The sequence below is a fragment of the Lacerta agilis genome, chromosome 1 (genome assembly GCF_009819535.1).
Source record: "Lacerta agilis isolate rLacAgi1 chromosome 1, rLacAgi1.pri, whole genome shotgun sequence".
In the NCBI taxonomy this organism is placed as follows: domain Eukaryota; kingdom Metazoa; phylum Chordata; class Lepidosauria; order Squamata; family Lacertidae; genus Lacerta; species Lacerta agilis.
Window position 1 is genome coordinate 130388516 of NC_046312.1, and position 18566 is coordinate 130407081.

Consider the following 18566-nt stretch of genomic DNA (forward strand, 5'->3'; position numbering starts at 1 on the left):
GGTTTCATTCTGCAGGAAGGAAACATGAACCCTGAGTCAGCACCTGCTGGACCCCGGAATCTCACACGGCTTGGAGATTGGGGTGCACATTCGGACCTTTCCATTTCTGTCATTCATTTCAAGCCATAATGGCTGCTGTCTGGCGTTTGCTCAATTTAGTGGCTTCTCAGGTCTAACAGAAGTAATTTAGCAATGGTTATTAACCATGGAATGGAACCTCCTTGTTCAGAGGAAATATACTTCTGAAGGCCAGTTATTCAGAAGCCATGTCCAGCTCATGGGCTTCACAGAAAGAAACAGCTAACAGCTGACCACAATCTGAACCAGAATGCTGTACTAAATGGTCCTTTGCTCTTACCCAGAAAGGCTTTCGTTAGATTCTTAAACAAAATAGAAAATTCTTTCCAGTAGCACCTTAGAGACCAACTGAGTTTGTTCTTGGTATGAGCTTTCGTGTACTGGTATCTGAAGAAGTGTGCATGCACACGAAAGCTCATACCAAGAACAAACTCAGTTGGTCTCTAAGGTGCTACTGGAAAGAATTTTCTATTTTGTTTCGACTATGGCAGACCAACACGGCTACCCACCTGTAATTAGATTCTTACATAACCTTTCATTGGTCACATTAAATAGTGGGTGGACATAGCAGACGACACAGTGATTTTCAAACAGCTCTCTTTATTCTCAGGCTGGAACAGAACTGAACTGAAGGGCTGAGCCAGCCTGCTTATATAGTATTCAGTAACATGCAACAGTAACGACTCTCTCTCTCTAAACTACCCAATCCGTAAGTGGCAATCTCAATCCTTTATTTGCATCTGCGGACCTGAGTGAGAACTGCAGCCACCATAGGCAGAGTGAAGCTATATATACACAACGCCCCTAGTGGCCTAGGGTGAGAACTTCAACACATAACAGGTTACAGCCTATTTTGTCAGAAGTATGAGGTGTTACTCATCGTTGACTGAGATTTCTTTTTTAAAGAAACACTCCCATCCATCCAATGGGCTCAGAGTAGCTTACAGCTGCTTTTCTAAAAGTTAATAGTCCTGCCACAATGTTTTTACTTTAAAAAAATCCCATTTTCATTTTTATAGTAAGAAAAAGTATAGTATACAAAAATATAACAACTGAAACGTGGTAGGAAAGATGCAGCCTGCATATAATAGGCTGTCATTTACACTATAGAGATATTTGATCAGAATTTATTATTTATTTATTGCATTTAAATCCCGCCTCTTTCTCCAAAGAGCTCAAGATGCCATGCATGGTTTCCCACCTTCCTACTCATTTAGGCCCCCACAACAACCCTACAAGGTAGGTCAGAGGCCGTGATTGGTCCAAGGTCATCTAATGAGCTTTATGGCTGAGTGGAGATTTGAACCCTGGTCTCCCAGGTCCAGCACTCTATTAACACTACACCACACAAGCTTTCACTGACAGAATGGCAATCAGTGAGAGGAATGATAGCAGTTGAAATTCAACAAATTGTTTTTTTATATATATATATTTGAACTTGTTTAACATAGTTTTTATTCATTGTGAAATCACTTGGAAGCGCTTCAAAGGAAGCATGGAATGAAATAAACGTCTGGATGTCATCAGGTTGGGGGGGGGTTCATTCCAGAAACAGCCACTGGTAACAGAATAAATTACAATGTGAAACTCTTGCACTATAATAATCATATTTTTATGAGGGTTTTGTGGGGGGGTAGTCTGTATGCCATGACCCTGCTAATGCCTGGGGCCCCTTCTAATTATTGGAATGGCTAGGCTAGCTTCCTGGTGGGTTAGTAGTTTAGGTAGTGGGCTATTAAAAGAACAAAGAAAGTGACTTGGTGGCAGAGTACCAATGGCCGGGAGCTGGTAGTTAGAAAGACAAAGGCCAGAGCTGAGAGTTGGAGTCCTGTGAGCTAGAAGCTAGAAGTAAGGAAGCAGGTTGGGAAGCCAGAGACACAGGTAATAATGGTGGTGATGATGAAGATGATAATTAATAATTTTAGTTATTTATAGGCCCCCTACTGTGTCTGATTAGGTTCCCCCAGCCACTCTGGGCAGCAACTAACAAAAAATAGTAAAAACACAATATAGCACCAAACTCTAAAAACTTCCCTGTATTTCCCTGAAATACAGCCTTCAGATGTATTTTAAAAATCACATAGCTGTTTGTCTGTTGGACGTCTGTTGGGAAGGCATTCCACAGGGAGGGCGCAACTACTGAAAAGGCCCTCTGCCTGGTTCCCTATAACCCCACCTATTGCAAACCAGTAGAAGGCACTTGGAGCTGGATCTCGGTGTCTGGGTTGGATAATGGGGTTGGAAATGCTCCTTCAGGTATACAGTGCCGAAGTTTAGCATTTTAAAGGTCAGGACCAACACTGAATTGTGCTCAGAAACGTACTGGGAGCCAATGCAGATCCTTTAGAGCCAGTCTTAAATGGTCCTGGCAGCCTCTCCCAGTCACCAGTCTAGCAGCTGTATTCTGGATTAGTTGTAGTTTCCGAGTCACCTTCTAAGGTATCCTCACATAGAGCACATTGCAGTAGTTCAAGTGGGACATAACCAGAGCGAGCATGTGCCACCCTGTGCAGGCAGGTAGGGTCTCAACCGGTGTACCAGATGGAGCTGGTAGACAGCTGCCTTGGACACAGAACTAACCTCTGCCCAGGGCCGTCTCGTCATAGATGCTGGGTGGCGCGGCGCGCCAGGGCGCCGGGCCCCCCAGGGGCGCACCCGCGAGCCCGCCGGCATACCGGGCGCCCCCTCCCCAACCTGCCCCTGCCCTCGCCAGCGGGTGCTTGAGCGCCGGCGGGTGAGCTGCAAGCCGGCTGCCCTCCGGAGCCCCAGCTGGAGCGCTGGGAAGGGCGTGCAAAGCCCCGCGCCGCTCCAGCGCCACGCCCCTCATCCCCCACTCGCCCACCCCCCCTCCCGAGGGGCGGCCAGCGCGGGAGGGGGGTGGGCGGAGAGGTGGCACGCCGGGGGCGCTGAGGGATCGTTGCGCCACGGCGGCCGATCCCTTTAAGACGGCCCTGCCTCTGCCTCTATGAGTCTAGAATGACTCCCAGGCTGTGTATCAGGTCCTTTGGTGGCACAGTTACCCCATTCAGGACCAGGGAATCCTTCACAGCTGCCCGCCTTCTATTCCCCAGAAACAGTACTTCTGTCTTGTCAGGATTTAACCTCAATCCGTTTACTGTTATCCACCCTCCAACTGCCTCCAGACACCCACACAGTACGTTCACCACCTTCACTAATTCCAATTTAAACAGGGGGTAGAAGATGAGTATCATTAGCATACCAGCCCAGAGTCCTGCTGATCTCTCCCAGCGGTTTCATTTACAGTGGCACCTCGGGTTACAAACGCTTTGGGTTACAGACTCTGCTAACCCAGAAGTAGTACCTCGGGTTAAGAACTTTGCCTCAGGAATCATGCTCCGGCGACAGCGGGAGGCCCCATTAGCTAAAGTGGTACCTCAGGTTAAGAACGGTTTCAGGTTAAGAATGGACCTCCAGAACAAATTAAGTTCGTAACCAGAGGTACCACTGTACCATATTTTTCCATGTATCAGACGAGGTTTTTTGACTCAAAAATCATGTCAAAAAACAGGGGTTGGGTTGTCCAGTACATGGATAGTGGCATGGGGGGGGGGGGAGAAGCAGCACACCCACCTGCCAGCCGGTTGGCAGGAGCACAGCTTCCCCAAATGCCGCACACGGAAAACCCTCCCTAGATCGTTTCCTGCGCACAGCAGGGGAAGTTGTGCTCCCGCCAACCTGCTGCCTGGTGGGAGCGCAACTCCCCCCCCCCCATGCCGCTGCACACGGGAAACGATCTAGGGAGTTTTTCCTGTCCGCAGCTGTGTTGGGGGGTAAGCTCAACAACTTTGGGCCATTTCCCCTCATTTTCTTAAAATTGAGTCCCCAATACATGGAGTAATATGTTAGTTGTTAAAAAGCATGGGGGAGAGGACGGAGCCCTGAGGCAACCCACAGGTGAGTGCCATGTGGTCCGAACACATTCCCCACCACTACTTTCTGTACATGACCTAGGAGGAAGAAGCAGAATCACTGAATAGTAGTGCCCCCAACTCCCAGCCCTCCTAGACAGTCTAGGAGTCTACAGTGGTCAACACTATCAAAAGCCACTGAGAGATCCAGCCGACCCAGGAAACAACTTTCACCTCTGTCCTTATCCCACCAGAGATCATTGACCAGTGCAACCAAGGCGTTTTCTGTCACATGATGGAAAGGGTCCAAATAGCCTGCATCCTCCAAGCGTACGTGGGGGTGTTCCGCAAACAATACCCCCCTCCAGGCTCAGTCACTGTTATGTACTGAGTTGAATAGGATCCAAAATGCAGCAGTCTGGTCCTAGAACACTAGGATCCAGAATACAGCAGTCTGATTGGTCCACAGGAGCCACCCAATCCAGCTCCAGGTGGAAGTGAATCCGCAACCCGATTGGCATACAGGAGTATCCCAGAATTAGCCAATCACGTGGGGCCCATTGTGTAAATAGTGTATATAAAGCAGACGTTTTGGGGGAACTGCATTCCTCACTACTATGAGCTGAATAAAGAGCATGAAATTCACACCTGACTCCTAGTATATTTCAGTCACCTTGCCCAGGAATGGAAGATTTGAAATGGCTGATAATTGGCCATAATGGTTGGGTCCAAAGATGGTTGTTTAAGAAGTGGTTTGATAACTGCCTCTTCAAGGGGTTCCGGAAAGGCTCCCTCCAAGATGGAAGCATTCACCACCCCACTGAGCCCATCGCCCAGTGCTGTCTGGCTTGGTTTTATGAGCCATAATGTACCTCATTCCAAAGGAAACACAAATCCTGGTTAAGCGCCTGGAACACCTGGAAACTTGCACTGCTCAGAGATTGGGATGGTGTGCAGCATTATAAATATCCAGAAGTCTTAACCAATAATGCTTTCATCCAACTACCTTTGTCCTGGTGAAGGTGTCCTACCCTCTGTAGATGTGCTGAATGTCAAGGACAATTTGGGTTTTCTGTACTGCCCAAGAGCAGCCCATCTGTTTAATTTCTTAAAGTGGACTTAGATGTATTAATTTATCCTGTTTTGACTGAGAGGGTCTGCTGTCTTTGGGTGCTGCTGCCACAGGTCTTCCCCGTGGTCTTATAACTCTTTTCCAGTTTAATTCTCAAATGCCAAAGTACTGATGCCACTGGGCTGGTATCTCCCACACACCCTATAAAAGATGTTTTTCTTCTTGAGGGAATGAGGTGCAAACAAGGAATTAAGAGAGGCTTTATAAAACCAATAAGGTCAAGAAAGCCTTGGCCACCCACACCCAGCATATCCAGGGTTACCAGCGTTGTAGCGTTGGAATAGTGATTCAGCAAGTGACTTAAGCTCTCTGACATAGCAGGCAGGAGACAGCTTCTTCATGTAACACTCGGTATTCAAGCAAACAAAACTAGGGAACTGAGGAGAGGGAAGCTACATTTATAGGAGCAGAAGACTGGCTAGAAAGGATACATTTTGGAGGGAATAATCTCAAGCAATCACAAAGCTGCCTTTTGGTGGGAACCAATAAGACTGAGGATCCAAATGAACCAATGAACTTGAATGAACCAATAGTAGCTGTTCCTTCTGGAACAGGAAGGCAGTTACTTTCCCCTAATGTGAATACAGACAATAGTAATACAAATATGATAACCCTTGAATCAATACACAACAACCAGCTGACTATTTTACAAGTTTATTTTATTACATTTATTTGTCTCCAGTCTTCCATCATGGAACTAAAGATAGATGTTGTCCTTATGTAATCACCCACATGTGCACCAACCAGACCTTATCTTCAGCAAGGGCATGGCCCCATACACCTTCAGACTGTACCCTACAACCACTAGTTTCCTACAAAATAACAACATGGCCTACTCTGGCACCTCTGCAATATTTCTGCACTGGTTCTGTTCTTGGTCATTCCGTGTGTGTGTGTGTGTGTGTGTGTAGTGCTTTTGAAAGTTGCTTAGCTGAAAAGCACCAAGGTAACGAGGTAATACAAATGTCCGTTGCATCTTGTGATGTGTTGCTCACAACTGCATGCATAAAGTGGCATTGAGCACCCACCCCAGCCAGTATGCATTGCACCCTTCCTTCAGCCTTAGAAGGGCAGGCATGGGGCTGTTGCTTTAGTTCTCCCAATGTGGAGTGGAGAATGTTGCTTTCATAAACTACAGGGCCGGTCTAAGTAATTTTGGCGGCTGAGGCAAACCAAAAAATGGCGCCTCCCTCCTCAGTAGGGAATAAGGTGTGAGTGGAGATCTACATAAGGAACAAGGATTGTTGTTGTTGTTCAGTCGTTCAGTCGTGTCCGACTCTTCGTGACCCCATGGACCAGAGCACGCCAGGCACGCCTATCCTTCACTGCCTCCTGCAGTTTGGCCAAACTCATGTTAGTAGCTTCGAGAACACTGTCCAACCATCTCGTCCTCTGTCGTCCCCTTCTCCAACATCAGGGTCTTTTCTAGGGAGTCTTCTCTTCTCATGAGGTGGCCAAAGTACTGGAGCCTCAACTTCAGGATCTGTCCTTCTAGTGAGCACTCAGGGCTGATTTCTTTGAGAATGGATAGGTTTGATCTTCTTGCAGTCCATGGGACTCTCAAGAGTCTCCTCCAGCACCATAATTCAAAAGCATAAATTCTACGGCGATCAGCCTTCTTAATGGTCCAGCTCTCACTTCCGTACATTACTACTGGGAAAACCATAGCTTTAACTATACGGACCTTTGTCGGCAAGGTGATGTCTTTGCTTTTTAAGATGCTGTCTAGGTTTGTCATTGCTTTTCTCCCAAGAAGCAGGCGTCTTCTAATTTCGTGACTGCTGTCACCATCTGCAGTGATCATGGAACCCAAGAAAGTGAAATCTCTCACTGCCTCCATTTCTTCCCCTTCTATTTGCCAGGAGGTGATGGGACCAGTGGCCATGATCTTAGTTTTTTTGATGTTGAGCTTCAGACCATATTTTGCGCTCTCTTCTTTCACCCTCATTAAAAGGTTCTTTAATTCTTCCTCACTTTCTGCCATCAAGGTAGTATCATCAGCATATCTGAGATTGTTGATATTTTTTCCAGCAATCTTAATTCCGGCTCGGGATTCATCCAGTCCAGCCTTTCGCATGATGAATTCTGCATATAAGTTAAATAAGCAGGGAGACAATATACAGCCTTGTCGTACTCCTTTCCCAATTTTGAACCAATCAGTTGTTCCATATCCAGTTCTAACTGTAGCTTCTTGTCCCACATAGAGATTTCTCAGGAGACAAATGAGGTGATCCGGCACTCCCATTTCTTTAAGAACTTGCCATAGTTTGCTGTGGTCGACACAGTCAAATGCTTTTGCGTAGTCAATGAAGCAGAAGTAGATGTTTTTCTGGATATGGGGGAATAAAGATCTACATCAGGATCTGCTGCCCTGTGGATCCTGCCACCTGAGGCAGTCGCCTCACATTGCCTCGTACAATATTTTGGGGGGTTGGAGTCTGTAAAATGCAGTGCCCACTACAATGGATGAGGGAGAGGTGGTTACCCTCCACTGTTTCCCAGCTGTTGTTGGACTACAACTCCCATCACCCCTGCTACCAAGGGATGATGGAAGTTGTAGTTCAACAGCTTGGGACCTAACTTTGAAAACCACTGCAACGGACTCTCCAAGGCATCCCTATTTTCCAGGGACGTCCCTGATTTGATCCCTCATGTCCCATTTCTCCTATTTTCATTGGAGAAATGTCGGATAGTATGGAGATATCTGACTCCAGAGGCATCTAAAGACAATGCTGTATAGGGAAGTTTTTAAAAAAATAATGTTTAATGTTTTATTATGTTTTGATATATGTTGGAAGCTGCCCAGACTGTCCGGGGCAGATGTGTGGGGTATAAATAGTAACATTCTCATTACGGAACGGCATGTCCCTATTTCCACCGGAGAAATGTTGGAGGGTCTGCTGCAACCTCCTCCTCCTCCTCGCCCACCTCCTGCCGCCTGAGGGCCAGACGGGGCACCGGCGGCAGACACCGAGCGCGAAAGCGAAGGGTTAAAAGAGCCCGCTCGCTCCTTTGTAGTGTGCGCACGCGCAAACTCGGGTTTTCGTCCCCCGCGGGTGCTTTTGTGTTTCCCTCGCCCCGCTCCCTGCGGCTCAATAAAGTTCTTGTTGCGCAGCTGTCAAGCATTCAGCCCGGGAGCACCGCCCCCCCCGGTTCCTTCCACTTCCGGTTCAGCGAGGGGGAGGGGGAGGGGTGAAGGGGGCGGTGTTGCCGCCGCCGCTGCAGCTGCCGGAGGAGCGGGAGCCTCGCCGGGGATGGTGCTTCTGGCGGCGCTGGCTTCTCCGGGCGGCTCGACGGCGTTTCCAGGTGAGCAGCGCCGCCCGCGACTAGAAGTCTCCTCAGCGCCGACGCGCCGGCCTCCCTCCTTCCCTCAGGAGAGCCCCGTTCAGCGACCGGCCCGACCCCGGCCGCCCTTGACTCCCTCACACCGGAGACACGAGGCTTCCCATCAACCCCCCCCCCGGCCACACACACACACACACACACACACTCTTTCGGTCAGGGCCGAGGAAGGCAGTGCAAACGGAGCGCAGGCGCGCGTGGTTAACCTGCGGGATTCACTGCCGCAGGATCTGACGGCGGCCGCTGGATTTGGACGCCTCAGAAAACGGGTCGGGGGGGATTCGAGGGGTGCCTCTCCCCTTACCACCCCCAGTGATTTAATTTCTGCTCAGGGCAGCTCCATGGAGGCGTCTCCGTAGACTAGGTGTTGGGGGTGAAAACGATGGGGCTGGTGGGATGGTTCCCCTCATGCCCTGGCTGGCGGCACCATGAGGAGCAGCTGGCTGGCCATCACTGGGAAGTTTCTGCTGGCTTAGGTGGCCTGATCCTCCAAGGACTCTCTTCTGTGCCTGCCCACCCCAAGGAGCCCAGCTGCATCGGACCAAATGCCGGTACAGCATCCTGTTCTCTGCCTGCAACTAGATGGGAAGCTCCACAAGCAGGGCATGAAAGCAATGGGCACTGTGGTGGAGAGTATCCAATAGGTCTAGATTTAGATTTGCCAAACCTTTTTTATTAATATTTTTTTAAAAAGCCATTTAATTTGCCACTACATCACATCCCAGTGAATTCTGTAAGTGCATTGTGTAATTATTGAGGGGGGGGGGAGCGGTGGTCTGTCTTGAAACAGCTTTCCTGGACTCTTGGGTTGCCACCCCCCAGACAAGTGGTAAGCCAAGAGCAAACCTTGGCTACAGCCAGTGGTTTGTCTGGAGCGAAACAAACCATGAGCTCATGTTCAGGCAAATCTTGGCTTACCCTTTGGTAGCATGCATGGCAACAGGGTGACCAAGGACTAGCAAAGCAGACACTGTTTTTCTTGTGCTTACCTGTGCGGTCATGCTTAACCATGGGTTAACTCAGCATTCTGCCTAAACCGAGATATCCTGACTTTTATTCTTCTGTAATCTTATTAGGTAGTTGTTTGAATGTTCTAACTCTTCTTTTTTGAGATGCTACACCTTTGTACTTCTTACTAGCCAATAAGAAGACTGCTTTGACAGCAGTGTCCTTAATGATTATGGTAAGGGACCATAGTTCAGTGGTTGAGCACATGCCCCAGGTTCAATCTCTACTAGAGTCTTGGGTGTACGGATTGGAAAAGCCTCCTGCCTGAAACCTTGCACACCTGGTCCCAGCTAAAGTAGATAGTACTGGGCTGATGGAGCAATAGTATCATTTACCAGAATGCACATTTCTATGTTTATAAGACTGACTCATGAAAACAGATAATTTTATGTAAGGAATTAGGTACTTCACAGGTATTGAGCCTATTGCTGTTCATAGGTCATACAAGGATAACTATGCTTTCATGTAACTGAACCTTATATTTGGAAGAAAATACAAACAAGGTTTAAAAAAAAAGACTAATTTACTTTTATTTCATATATGCTTTAGACGGAAGATAGCAGTAATGCTAACATTGGCAAGCAAGCTAAAACGGGATGATGGTGTCAAGGGGCCCCGTTCATCCAACCCAGGTTCTGATTCAACTCGAAGAGTGTCTGTTAGAGATAAGTTACTTGTTAAAGGTAATGCTGCTTTCTATATAAAATATCACTGTTCTCCTAAAATTTAATACACTGTCTGATAATTGAACTAAATGTGCAGAGGTTAACAGAGTATAAAAAACCTTTTAAAAGAGAAAAGTTAAGATGCTTACAAATTCATGAACACGCCCAAAAGCATGGAAGCTGTAAGTTAAGGATCCACATTAACTTCCATATCATATAAACAATTAGTGCAAAGCAATCATGTCCATGTTTACCTAGGAGTAAGTACCACTGTATTCCATAGTTTACTCCCAGATAACACTGCATAGGATTGCACAATCTTACACCATTCTGCTCACGTACAATTTAGCCTCCATGCACCTACAGTCTTTTGGCCCCAGTCCTCTTTTTCAGGCTGGGGGACAACTGAACTAACAACATTATGGTATTGGTTGGCTAGTTGAACACTGACATTCTTGTTTTTTCTGTATGCTTTGCATTGGTTCAGAAAGAATGGCATATATTACTAAGGATAGGTTGCACATTGGGGTGGGCAGATGATGAATGAAAGACTACAAAGTGTAGAAGAATGGAGAGAGAGACACTGGTACATGCCTGTATTACTATGTGGCAAAACATGTTGATGAAAGAACAGAGAAGGTCCTGTTTTTATGACTAAACATGCATGGGATTGGGCTTTGGAACTGACTGGCACTATTTAAATTGAGTGAATTAAATTATCTGATGCTCTAATAAAACTTGAATAGTTACTTGGTTTGTTTTATTTTTTATTGAACATGCATAAAATTAACATCTGTGGCTTAAAATAGACTTTTTAAAATACTGTTGGAATTTAAAATGTGTCCCTTATATAAAATACTGTTCCGCCCAGTCTGCAAAGGAAGAACAAAAAATTCTCAGGGGGGAAATACTTTATTTCTGAACTTTGATAAGTCTTCATATCTCTAGAAAGGACTGTATCACTTGCATATCAAGTTTGTGCTGAACAGATATTTAACAGTAAAAGTTCCAAGGATGGAATTCATCCTCAGATATGAACTGAATGAGTCTCATGAGAAATTGCATCCAGGTCAAACTGGCCAGTTTATATTTTTAAGCACAGAGGAAGCTTGAAACCAGCTGCCAGGTATTCTAGGGCATTGAAAAGAAAATTGACTTTTCTGATGAATTACACCAGACTATGACTGCTGTAATAAGTCTAATTTTTTTCCTCCATGGCTAATGTTTGACCCACATCATAGTATATCATAGCACATGAGAGTGTATTCAAGTGGATGTAAAGCATGCTGCTTTTTGCACATCTGCCTCACTGCATTTTTGTCAGTGCTGTACCTAAAATGCTAATCTGAATCCTATTAAGGAAGAGCTGTGGCTGTAGTTCACTTTGAAATAGTGCCTTGTGAATTCGTGAGCATTTGCAAATAATTGTGTGTTCTTGAACAGGAAAAGTGATCAGTTGGCCCAGTCCACTAGGCTGAATAAGAATGTGGTTAATTTGCCAAATACTAGGAATTCTAAATCAATGTTTCTGCATCGATAATGGGAGGGGGGTTGTTGCTAGTATTGCTCAGTATTGCATTCTTTAATGAAATGAAATAAAAATGTGGGAATGTAAAATTTACGATTCATTCATCTAAGCACAATCAGCTCTGCAGCAAGAATAATAATAAGCTGAAGAGAATACAAATGATGGGAAAGATATAGAGTATAGTTGGCTTTAGCTTGGTTGGAGAAAATATAAGCTAGTGGAAGCAGTAGAGGAAAAGTATGTTGTATATTAGTAGAAAGAGGATCATCAGGTTGCCTTGGTGTTCTTTTGTCTCTTAAGCTTTAAAGTGTGCTGTCAGTTTTGCATTGAGTTGACTAGGTTTTTTTTAAAGCAGTCCGCTAACCTTTATTTAAGGCTTGAAAATATGTTTTCCAAAATAAATCTGGAGGGTCATTCCAGATCAAGTGGTCCAATTTTTGATGACTTTTTTACCTCATGTCCAGTTTTCTTAATATTTTGTACGCTTGTTCAATGAGCAGAACTAAGTTTAAATCTAAAATTTATTTATTTCATCTCGTCCTGTTTTTGAGTTTGAAATTAAAGAATATTGACAATTTTCGCCTTGCTGGACTACACAAAAACCCTAAAAGCTCTTTTGGGGAAGGAATACATTTTTTGACATTTTAAATCCTATTAATTTTTTAAATATTTTAATGTTTAAATAATGTAACTTAACTTTAAAATTTAGTCCATCATGTGCCATATCACATTAAAACCCATGAAGTTCTGAAGAGATTGGTATTTTTAGTTTTGAAATATCTCAATTCTGGGATGAGCAAGGCCAAAATTGTCAATTTTTTGAAATTGCAAATACTCCTAACTCAAAAAGAGGATGAGATAAAAAAATTAAAACTAAGATCTGGGACCTTCTCTTATACACTAGTACCTTGGTTTAAGAACAGCTTCGTTTATGAACAACTTAGAATAAGAACGCTGCAAACCAAGAATTAGGTGTTTTGGTTTGTGAACTTTGCCTTGGAAGCAGAACATGTTCTGCTTCCTGCTGAGTGTGTTCCATTTGTAAATTGAGTCCCCCGCTGCTGTGGGAAAGCACACCTTGGTTTAAGAACACTTTGGTTTAAGAACGGACTTCCGGAACGGATTAAGTTCATAAACCAAGGTACCGCTGTACTACTTTTTAGGAAACTGAAACTGAAAGCAATATAAAAGGGTAAGGTAAAAAGTATGTAGATCACTTGACACGATTTAAGGAGCAGAATTGTAGTGACGCGCTTAGAGCAGGGGTGGGAAGAACTTGTAGCATGTCACCCTGGGCTTAATTTCATGCTGAAGAGCAAGGAAAGAAGGCGGCAGAGAGGGAGGAAAGGGGTGTTCTACCCACTTATGCACCTGACATTGGCATGTGGCCCTAACAGAGTTCGCAACCCCAACTGAGAAGTACTGTAAATGTGCTAAATGCCTAAATTTTAGAGTCCAATCCATTAAACCCCTCTGAAAACAGTGGGATTGTGACCATCTTGTTTTATTAATTTTTATGGGACCTAGGTAATAATGACTGTCTGAATTGTGGAGGGTGTCATACTGTTTGAGTTGTTGCTGGCCTTTGGCTCAGTTGGGTAATTGGCTTTTATACAAACTACTGTTTAGACGGTTTCCATATGGAAGTCATTGCTCTGTACTGACTCTTGTAAAATATAAAGGTGAATATTAATACAGGTGATTATATCTTGCTTTTAAAAAAAATTGTTGTGATTAACTTGGTATTTTTCTGTTAAGGTGATTTAAGTGCTTTAGACTCCAGTTCTACACTTACTTCCCTTGGAGTGAGCCCCACTGAACTCTGGGGCTTACTTCTGAGTATACAGGTGAAACTCAGAAAATTAGAATATCGTGGAAAAGTCCATTTATGTAAGCAATTGTTTTCATTAGCTACCGGAGTTTAATATATGAGATAGACTCGTGACATGCAAAGCGAGATATGTCAAGCCTTTATTTGTTATAATTGTGATGATTATGGCGCACAGCTGATGAAAACCCCAAAGTTGAAATTGTTAATTTGGGGTTCTCATCAGCTGTACACCATAATCATCACAATTATAACAAATAAAGGCTTCACATATCTTGCTTTGCATGTCATGAGTTTATCTCATATACAGTATTAGTTTCACCTTTTAAGTTGAATTACTGAAAGAAATGAACCTTTCCACAATATTCTAATTTTTCGAGTTTCACCTGTACATATATAGGATTGCATTGTCAATAAGCTTAGGGTAGTGTTGTTTATTTCAATATTATCCTTTAGCCATTATGTGACTGACTTCATTGACTCTTTTTGTGTAGTTATAATTCAGTTGTTTAATTATAGCCTTAATATTGTTGATTGCACCTTGCATTTTAACATGTATAATGTAATATCCTCTATATTAAGATACTGTTTTTGCTGTAACTATTATTGCTTTGTCAGTTCAGATGTAAACCAAAATTACCTTATTATATATAGAAAGATACTATATAAATAAAGTTGGCATTGACTCACATTTTTATTTCATTTTTAACAGAAGTTGCAGAACTTGAAGTAAATTTACCTTGTAAGTATAGTGTTCAGAAAGTTTTCTGAGGAGTGTACAAACTATTCTTTTCCAATGTATATCATTTTCAGATAGCTGAAGATACTGCATCCTGGGACTCCTTTGGGAGGAAGGGTGGGATATACACTTATTTAATAAATAAATAAATAGATAGATAGATAGATAGATAGATAGATAGATAGATAGATAGATTTATGCATGAACTCAGCTCAGATTGTAGTTATCTTTTGTAAATATTAACTGGACCATAAATTCCCTTGTGAGGCCTCTTTCTCTTTCGTTCCTATGTTTGTTGCCTTCCCCTCCACAGCTTGTCAAAAATGTCACAATTGGTGGTTATTTTCAGATTTTTAAATTTTGTTTTTCAGGTACATGTGAAGTAAACTTTCCTGACCCAAATAAACTCCATTATTTTCTCCTAACTGTAAACCCAGGTAATTTTTTAAGAATGTATTTTGAAACTGTTAATGTTAAGCGCAGAATGTTCTATAAACACTCAAATCCGTTTGTGAAAGCGCACACACAGTTTTCAGAACCAGTCTTCTCTTTTGAACATATTTGGGGAAACTGAAGGTGAACATTTGTTATTGGAAAAGAAATGTAGGGTAAGTGGATAGATATATTTATATTTTGATGGTTAACTTACAGCCATATTTGATGCATCAAGGCTATGCAATGCAAAAAAAAACCTAGTCAAGCAAGTGGCAAAACAAAAAGGTACCATTTTTTTAATAAAAAAACTTACGTTTTAAAATCAAATGTAATAGACTAGGTATATAATTTAAACAATAAATTAATAAATTAGACCTAATGTTCTTTTTAAAATTCCATTAAACTCTATGATTCTATGGTTTATATGCCACCTTTTCTTCCAAAGAGCTCAAGGTGGTGAACATGGTTCTCCTCCCATCCCCCCACAGTTCATCCTTACAACAACCCTGTGAGCTGTAGGTTAGGCTAAGTTATGGTGACCCTGTGAGCTTCACAGTTGGGTGGGGATTCAAACCCTGGTCTCCCAGGTCATAGTCCAACACTCTAACCATTACACCACATTACAAGAAAGGTTAATGTTCTTGATCTTACGGCAAGCTTATTGGTTGATTGCTCAAAATCAGCACCTCATGCTGTGTACTGTTATACAATTAGTGTCTTCACAAAGTTTTCATAAATCATCTTAAGGTGTCTTTACACAAGTTACAGATCTATACAAGACCATCTAAATAGCAGGGAAATCAGCCCCATACTACTTCATTTGCTACACAATGTAAATAAAAACCTTTAGCTGTAAAGCTTAGCAAAAGATAAATTGCTGATAATTCAGTTGACTCTTCCAGATAACTATTTTTGGGGGTTATTGTGTATTTCTGTTGCACAATATACTCTATGGTATGTAGAGAATGTGTAGTTTGAATTTTAACTAGTACTGTACTGTCACATTGATCATGCTGGTTGGAGATGGTATTTCTTGAGTCTTTCGCAGGATAAGTAGTAAGTAGTAAGTGTGAACATGAAAAATAATTATGTGGTTTGGTACCATGTCAATGTAGTTGCTTTATCTGTATAATTTTCGGTTCCTTTTTAGATGGCTAGAAAGCCATCTACACTACTATAGTTTGTAGTGAGTATTTTTCACTGGTTTTGACAAGTTGTGAATTATTGAACTGCATAGATGTAGGCACTAGATGGCACTGGTAGAATAACTGTTGTACCTGTATTGATGATGTGTGGTTGTTGGCAGTAGAACTCTCAATTCTTGTTAAAGTTATTAAACAAATATGGGTGGTGATTCTAGATGTATATTCATTTACTTCTCAGGCCATTTGCCCAGAACTATCCTGTTTCCAAAGCTGTCCATTCCAATTCTTCTAAGGTTCTATGATCCCAGTTGACTCTAGTCTGCCCCATGGATGAGGTATTTTCCTTATTCCTCCTTTGAACTCCCTGCCTCCCCAGCCCTGCCTTTTGGGCTTCCCATAGCCATCTGGTTGGCTACTATGAGATCAGAATGTTGTAGTGGATGGCCCTGGGCCTGATCTAGCAGGACTTTCCTTAGGTTCTGCTGTCATCACATCTACGTTGACCATAAGCCTCATCTAGCTGAGATATGTTTAAGAACATAGGGTGCTGAAGCCAGTTGTCTCAAGCTTTCACCACCTTTGTTTAGAAAATAATTATGAGCAGAGGGTGACATCCAACACCATGCAGACAGACTTTTGCTTGCACCAACAAGACTTTCCCTTCCTCTCTCTCCCCCAACCCTGACCCTCCACATCTGCTCCAGAGTGTCCCCAATCCACTGGAGTAAGTTTGGGAGGCACATGAAAGGTGCTGTATAGAGGAGGGGGAGCCATTTCAGCCAACGATCTTCCTTCCATTGGCAGATGGACACCATTGGATTTCACCTGTAACTTCCCTAGATTTTTCTTTTCTGTGCTGTTGCATATTTCCTTTAAGCTTCTGTTTTTCCTTTTAACAGATGAAGGTTATTACCAAAATGGAACATTTCAGTTTGAAATTGAAGTTCCTGATGCCTATAATATGGTGGTGAGTAATTAGAACAGTTTAATACTTACTGAGTTTCCTTTTACAATAGACTTCAAAAAGCAGTTGGTTTTTAACTGTATGGCACTGTACTTGTCCAGTACCATATTGTCCAGGTTATTCATACTTTTTAATAAAAAAATTATGATTCTCAGTTATATACATTTCAATAGTTCTACAGCCATTTTAACATTTCAAAACTAGACTTCCTTCTTCCTCTTTCTGCAATTCCTTAAATTTATTTTTATCATTTCCTGCATATTCTAAATTAACTTAACTTATTCTTTTATTCATGTATTCTTATGAAACTGCAGATTATTATAATAATGCTGCCAATGTTCTTACCTGTTTACAGTTTATTTGTACATATTCAATAAACCATTTCCTTTCTTTTGTAAAAAGTTTGTTATCTTGACTTCTTATTTTTCCGGTAAGTTTTGCCATTTCTGAATAGTCCATAAGTTTTTGTATCCATTCTTCTTTCATCGGGACTTCTTTCCATTTTTGGGCAAGTAACATTCTTGCCACTGTAGTTTCATACATGAATACATTTCTGTACTGTTTAGGTAGGTCTACCCCTATAATTCCTAGAAGAAAAGCTTTTTTTTTTTAACAAATGCTGTTTTAAACATCATTTTCTTCAACCTCTCTCCCTCCCTTTTTGTCTCTTGCCTCCACTTGTACTTTCTTGGAAGAATCATCCAAATTGGAGGTTTAAAGCTTTAATTCTTGCACTGTTCCCCCCCCCCCAAATTCTAACAATTTATGTGATATTTCTTTAATTTCTGTTGTCAAATTTGCAACCTCAGCAATGTTATTATCTGTTTTCTGTTCCAGTCTCTGTATTCCTTCCTTCATTTCTTTCTTCATTTCTAATAAATTTGTCATTAAATCAGACTTTGTGTCCCCTTCTGTAATTGAACCTTTTCTTTGACCTGGTGTTGTAGTTGGGCCTCTTGGTGGTTTTTTGCTGTATTAGCCATGATTTTATCAACAAAGTTTCCCCCCTTTTTAAAAAAGGTTAAAAATGCAAAATAAATTTTATTTGTTATTTTAAATAATAACTAAATAGTTTTAAATAAGTTTAAATAATATTTTAAACTTCAGTTCTCAATTTCTATATAAAAAGAAAATCAATACTTGTAGTTATATCAAAATACCAGTAGGTGGCGAGCTCTCCTTTCTTATGAGAAAGTACTTAAAAAAAATAAAAAGCCAAATAAAAAAAACCATGTACTGTAATTATTTTTCCAGCCACACTGTTTCTTTCTTTTTTTTTAATTTTTATTGCAGTTTTATTATACAGAAAAAGAAAGAAAGAAAGAAATTCAAATTAACAATCAACAGAAGTATCACAAAATAACAGATGCATATCAAAAATAAATAAATATCTTATCCAATGATTTATCAAACCAGCTCTTACCAAACATTTTAATAAAATTAAATACAATACTTATAAGTTGTTTGTGTCCTATTTTCGTCCTTCTGTATCCACTACTTTTTACCTCATCCTTTTTTAATGGGGAGAAAAGAAAAGAAAAGAAAAAAAAATGAAGGAAGAAAAAGAAAAGAAAAAAGGGGTATGAAAGAAAAGAGAAGAAAAAAAAGAAAAAAGAAAGAAAGAAAAAGAGAAGAAGCAAAAAAATTAAAAAATAAAAATAATCATAAAAAATATAACAAAAAAGTTAATTCTAAAAAAAAGAAAAGATATCCATAAAAAAGGAAAAAAATAAAATAAAAATTGAATTAAATTAAAAAAAAATTATAACCAGCCACACTGTGTTTCTATCCTTGTTCTCTCACTGCTTTCTCTCACTCTGCTTTCCCTCTTAT

At 41.8% G+C, this 18566-nt stretch overlaps 1 protein-coding gene across 2 annotated transcripts in view; it reads left to right on the forward strand.

Moving 5' to 3' along the window:
• Nucleotides 1–8268: 8268 nt before the first annotated feature.
• UBE2F (ubiquitin conjugating enzyme E2 F (putative)) overlaps nucleotides 8269–18566 on the forward strand; it is a 32733-nt gene continuing 22435 nt past the window's right edge. Inside the window, exons 1-5 of one of the 2 annotated variants that reach the window (XM_033171157.1) lie at nucleotides 8269–8385; nucleotides 9979–10112; nucleotides 14163–14192; nucleotides 14561–14626; nucleotides 16669–16736. In XM_033171157.1, the coding sequence (XP_033027048.1) occupies nucleotides 9995–10112; nucleotides 14163–14192; nucleotides 14561–14626; nucleotides 16669–16736 (282 nt within the window). In that variant the 5' untranslated portion in view covers nucleotides 8269–8385; nucleotides 9979–9994. The remainder of the gene's footprint in view (nucleotides 8386–9978; nucleotides 10113–14162; nucleotides 14193–14560; nucleotides 14627–16668; nucleotides 16737–18566) is intronic. The other variant, XM_033171166.1, reaches the window with a different exon arrangement.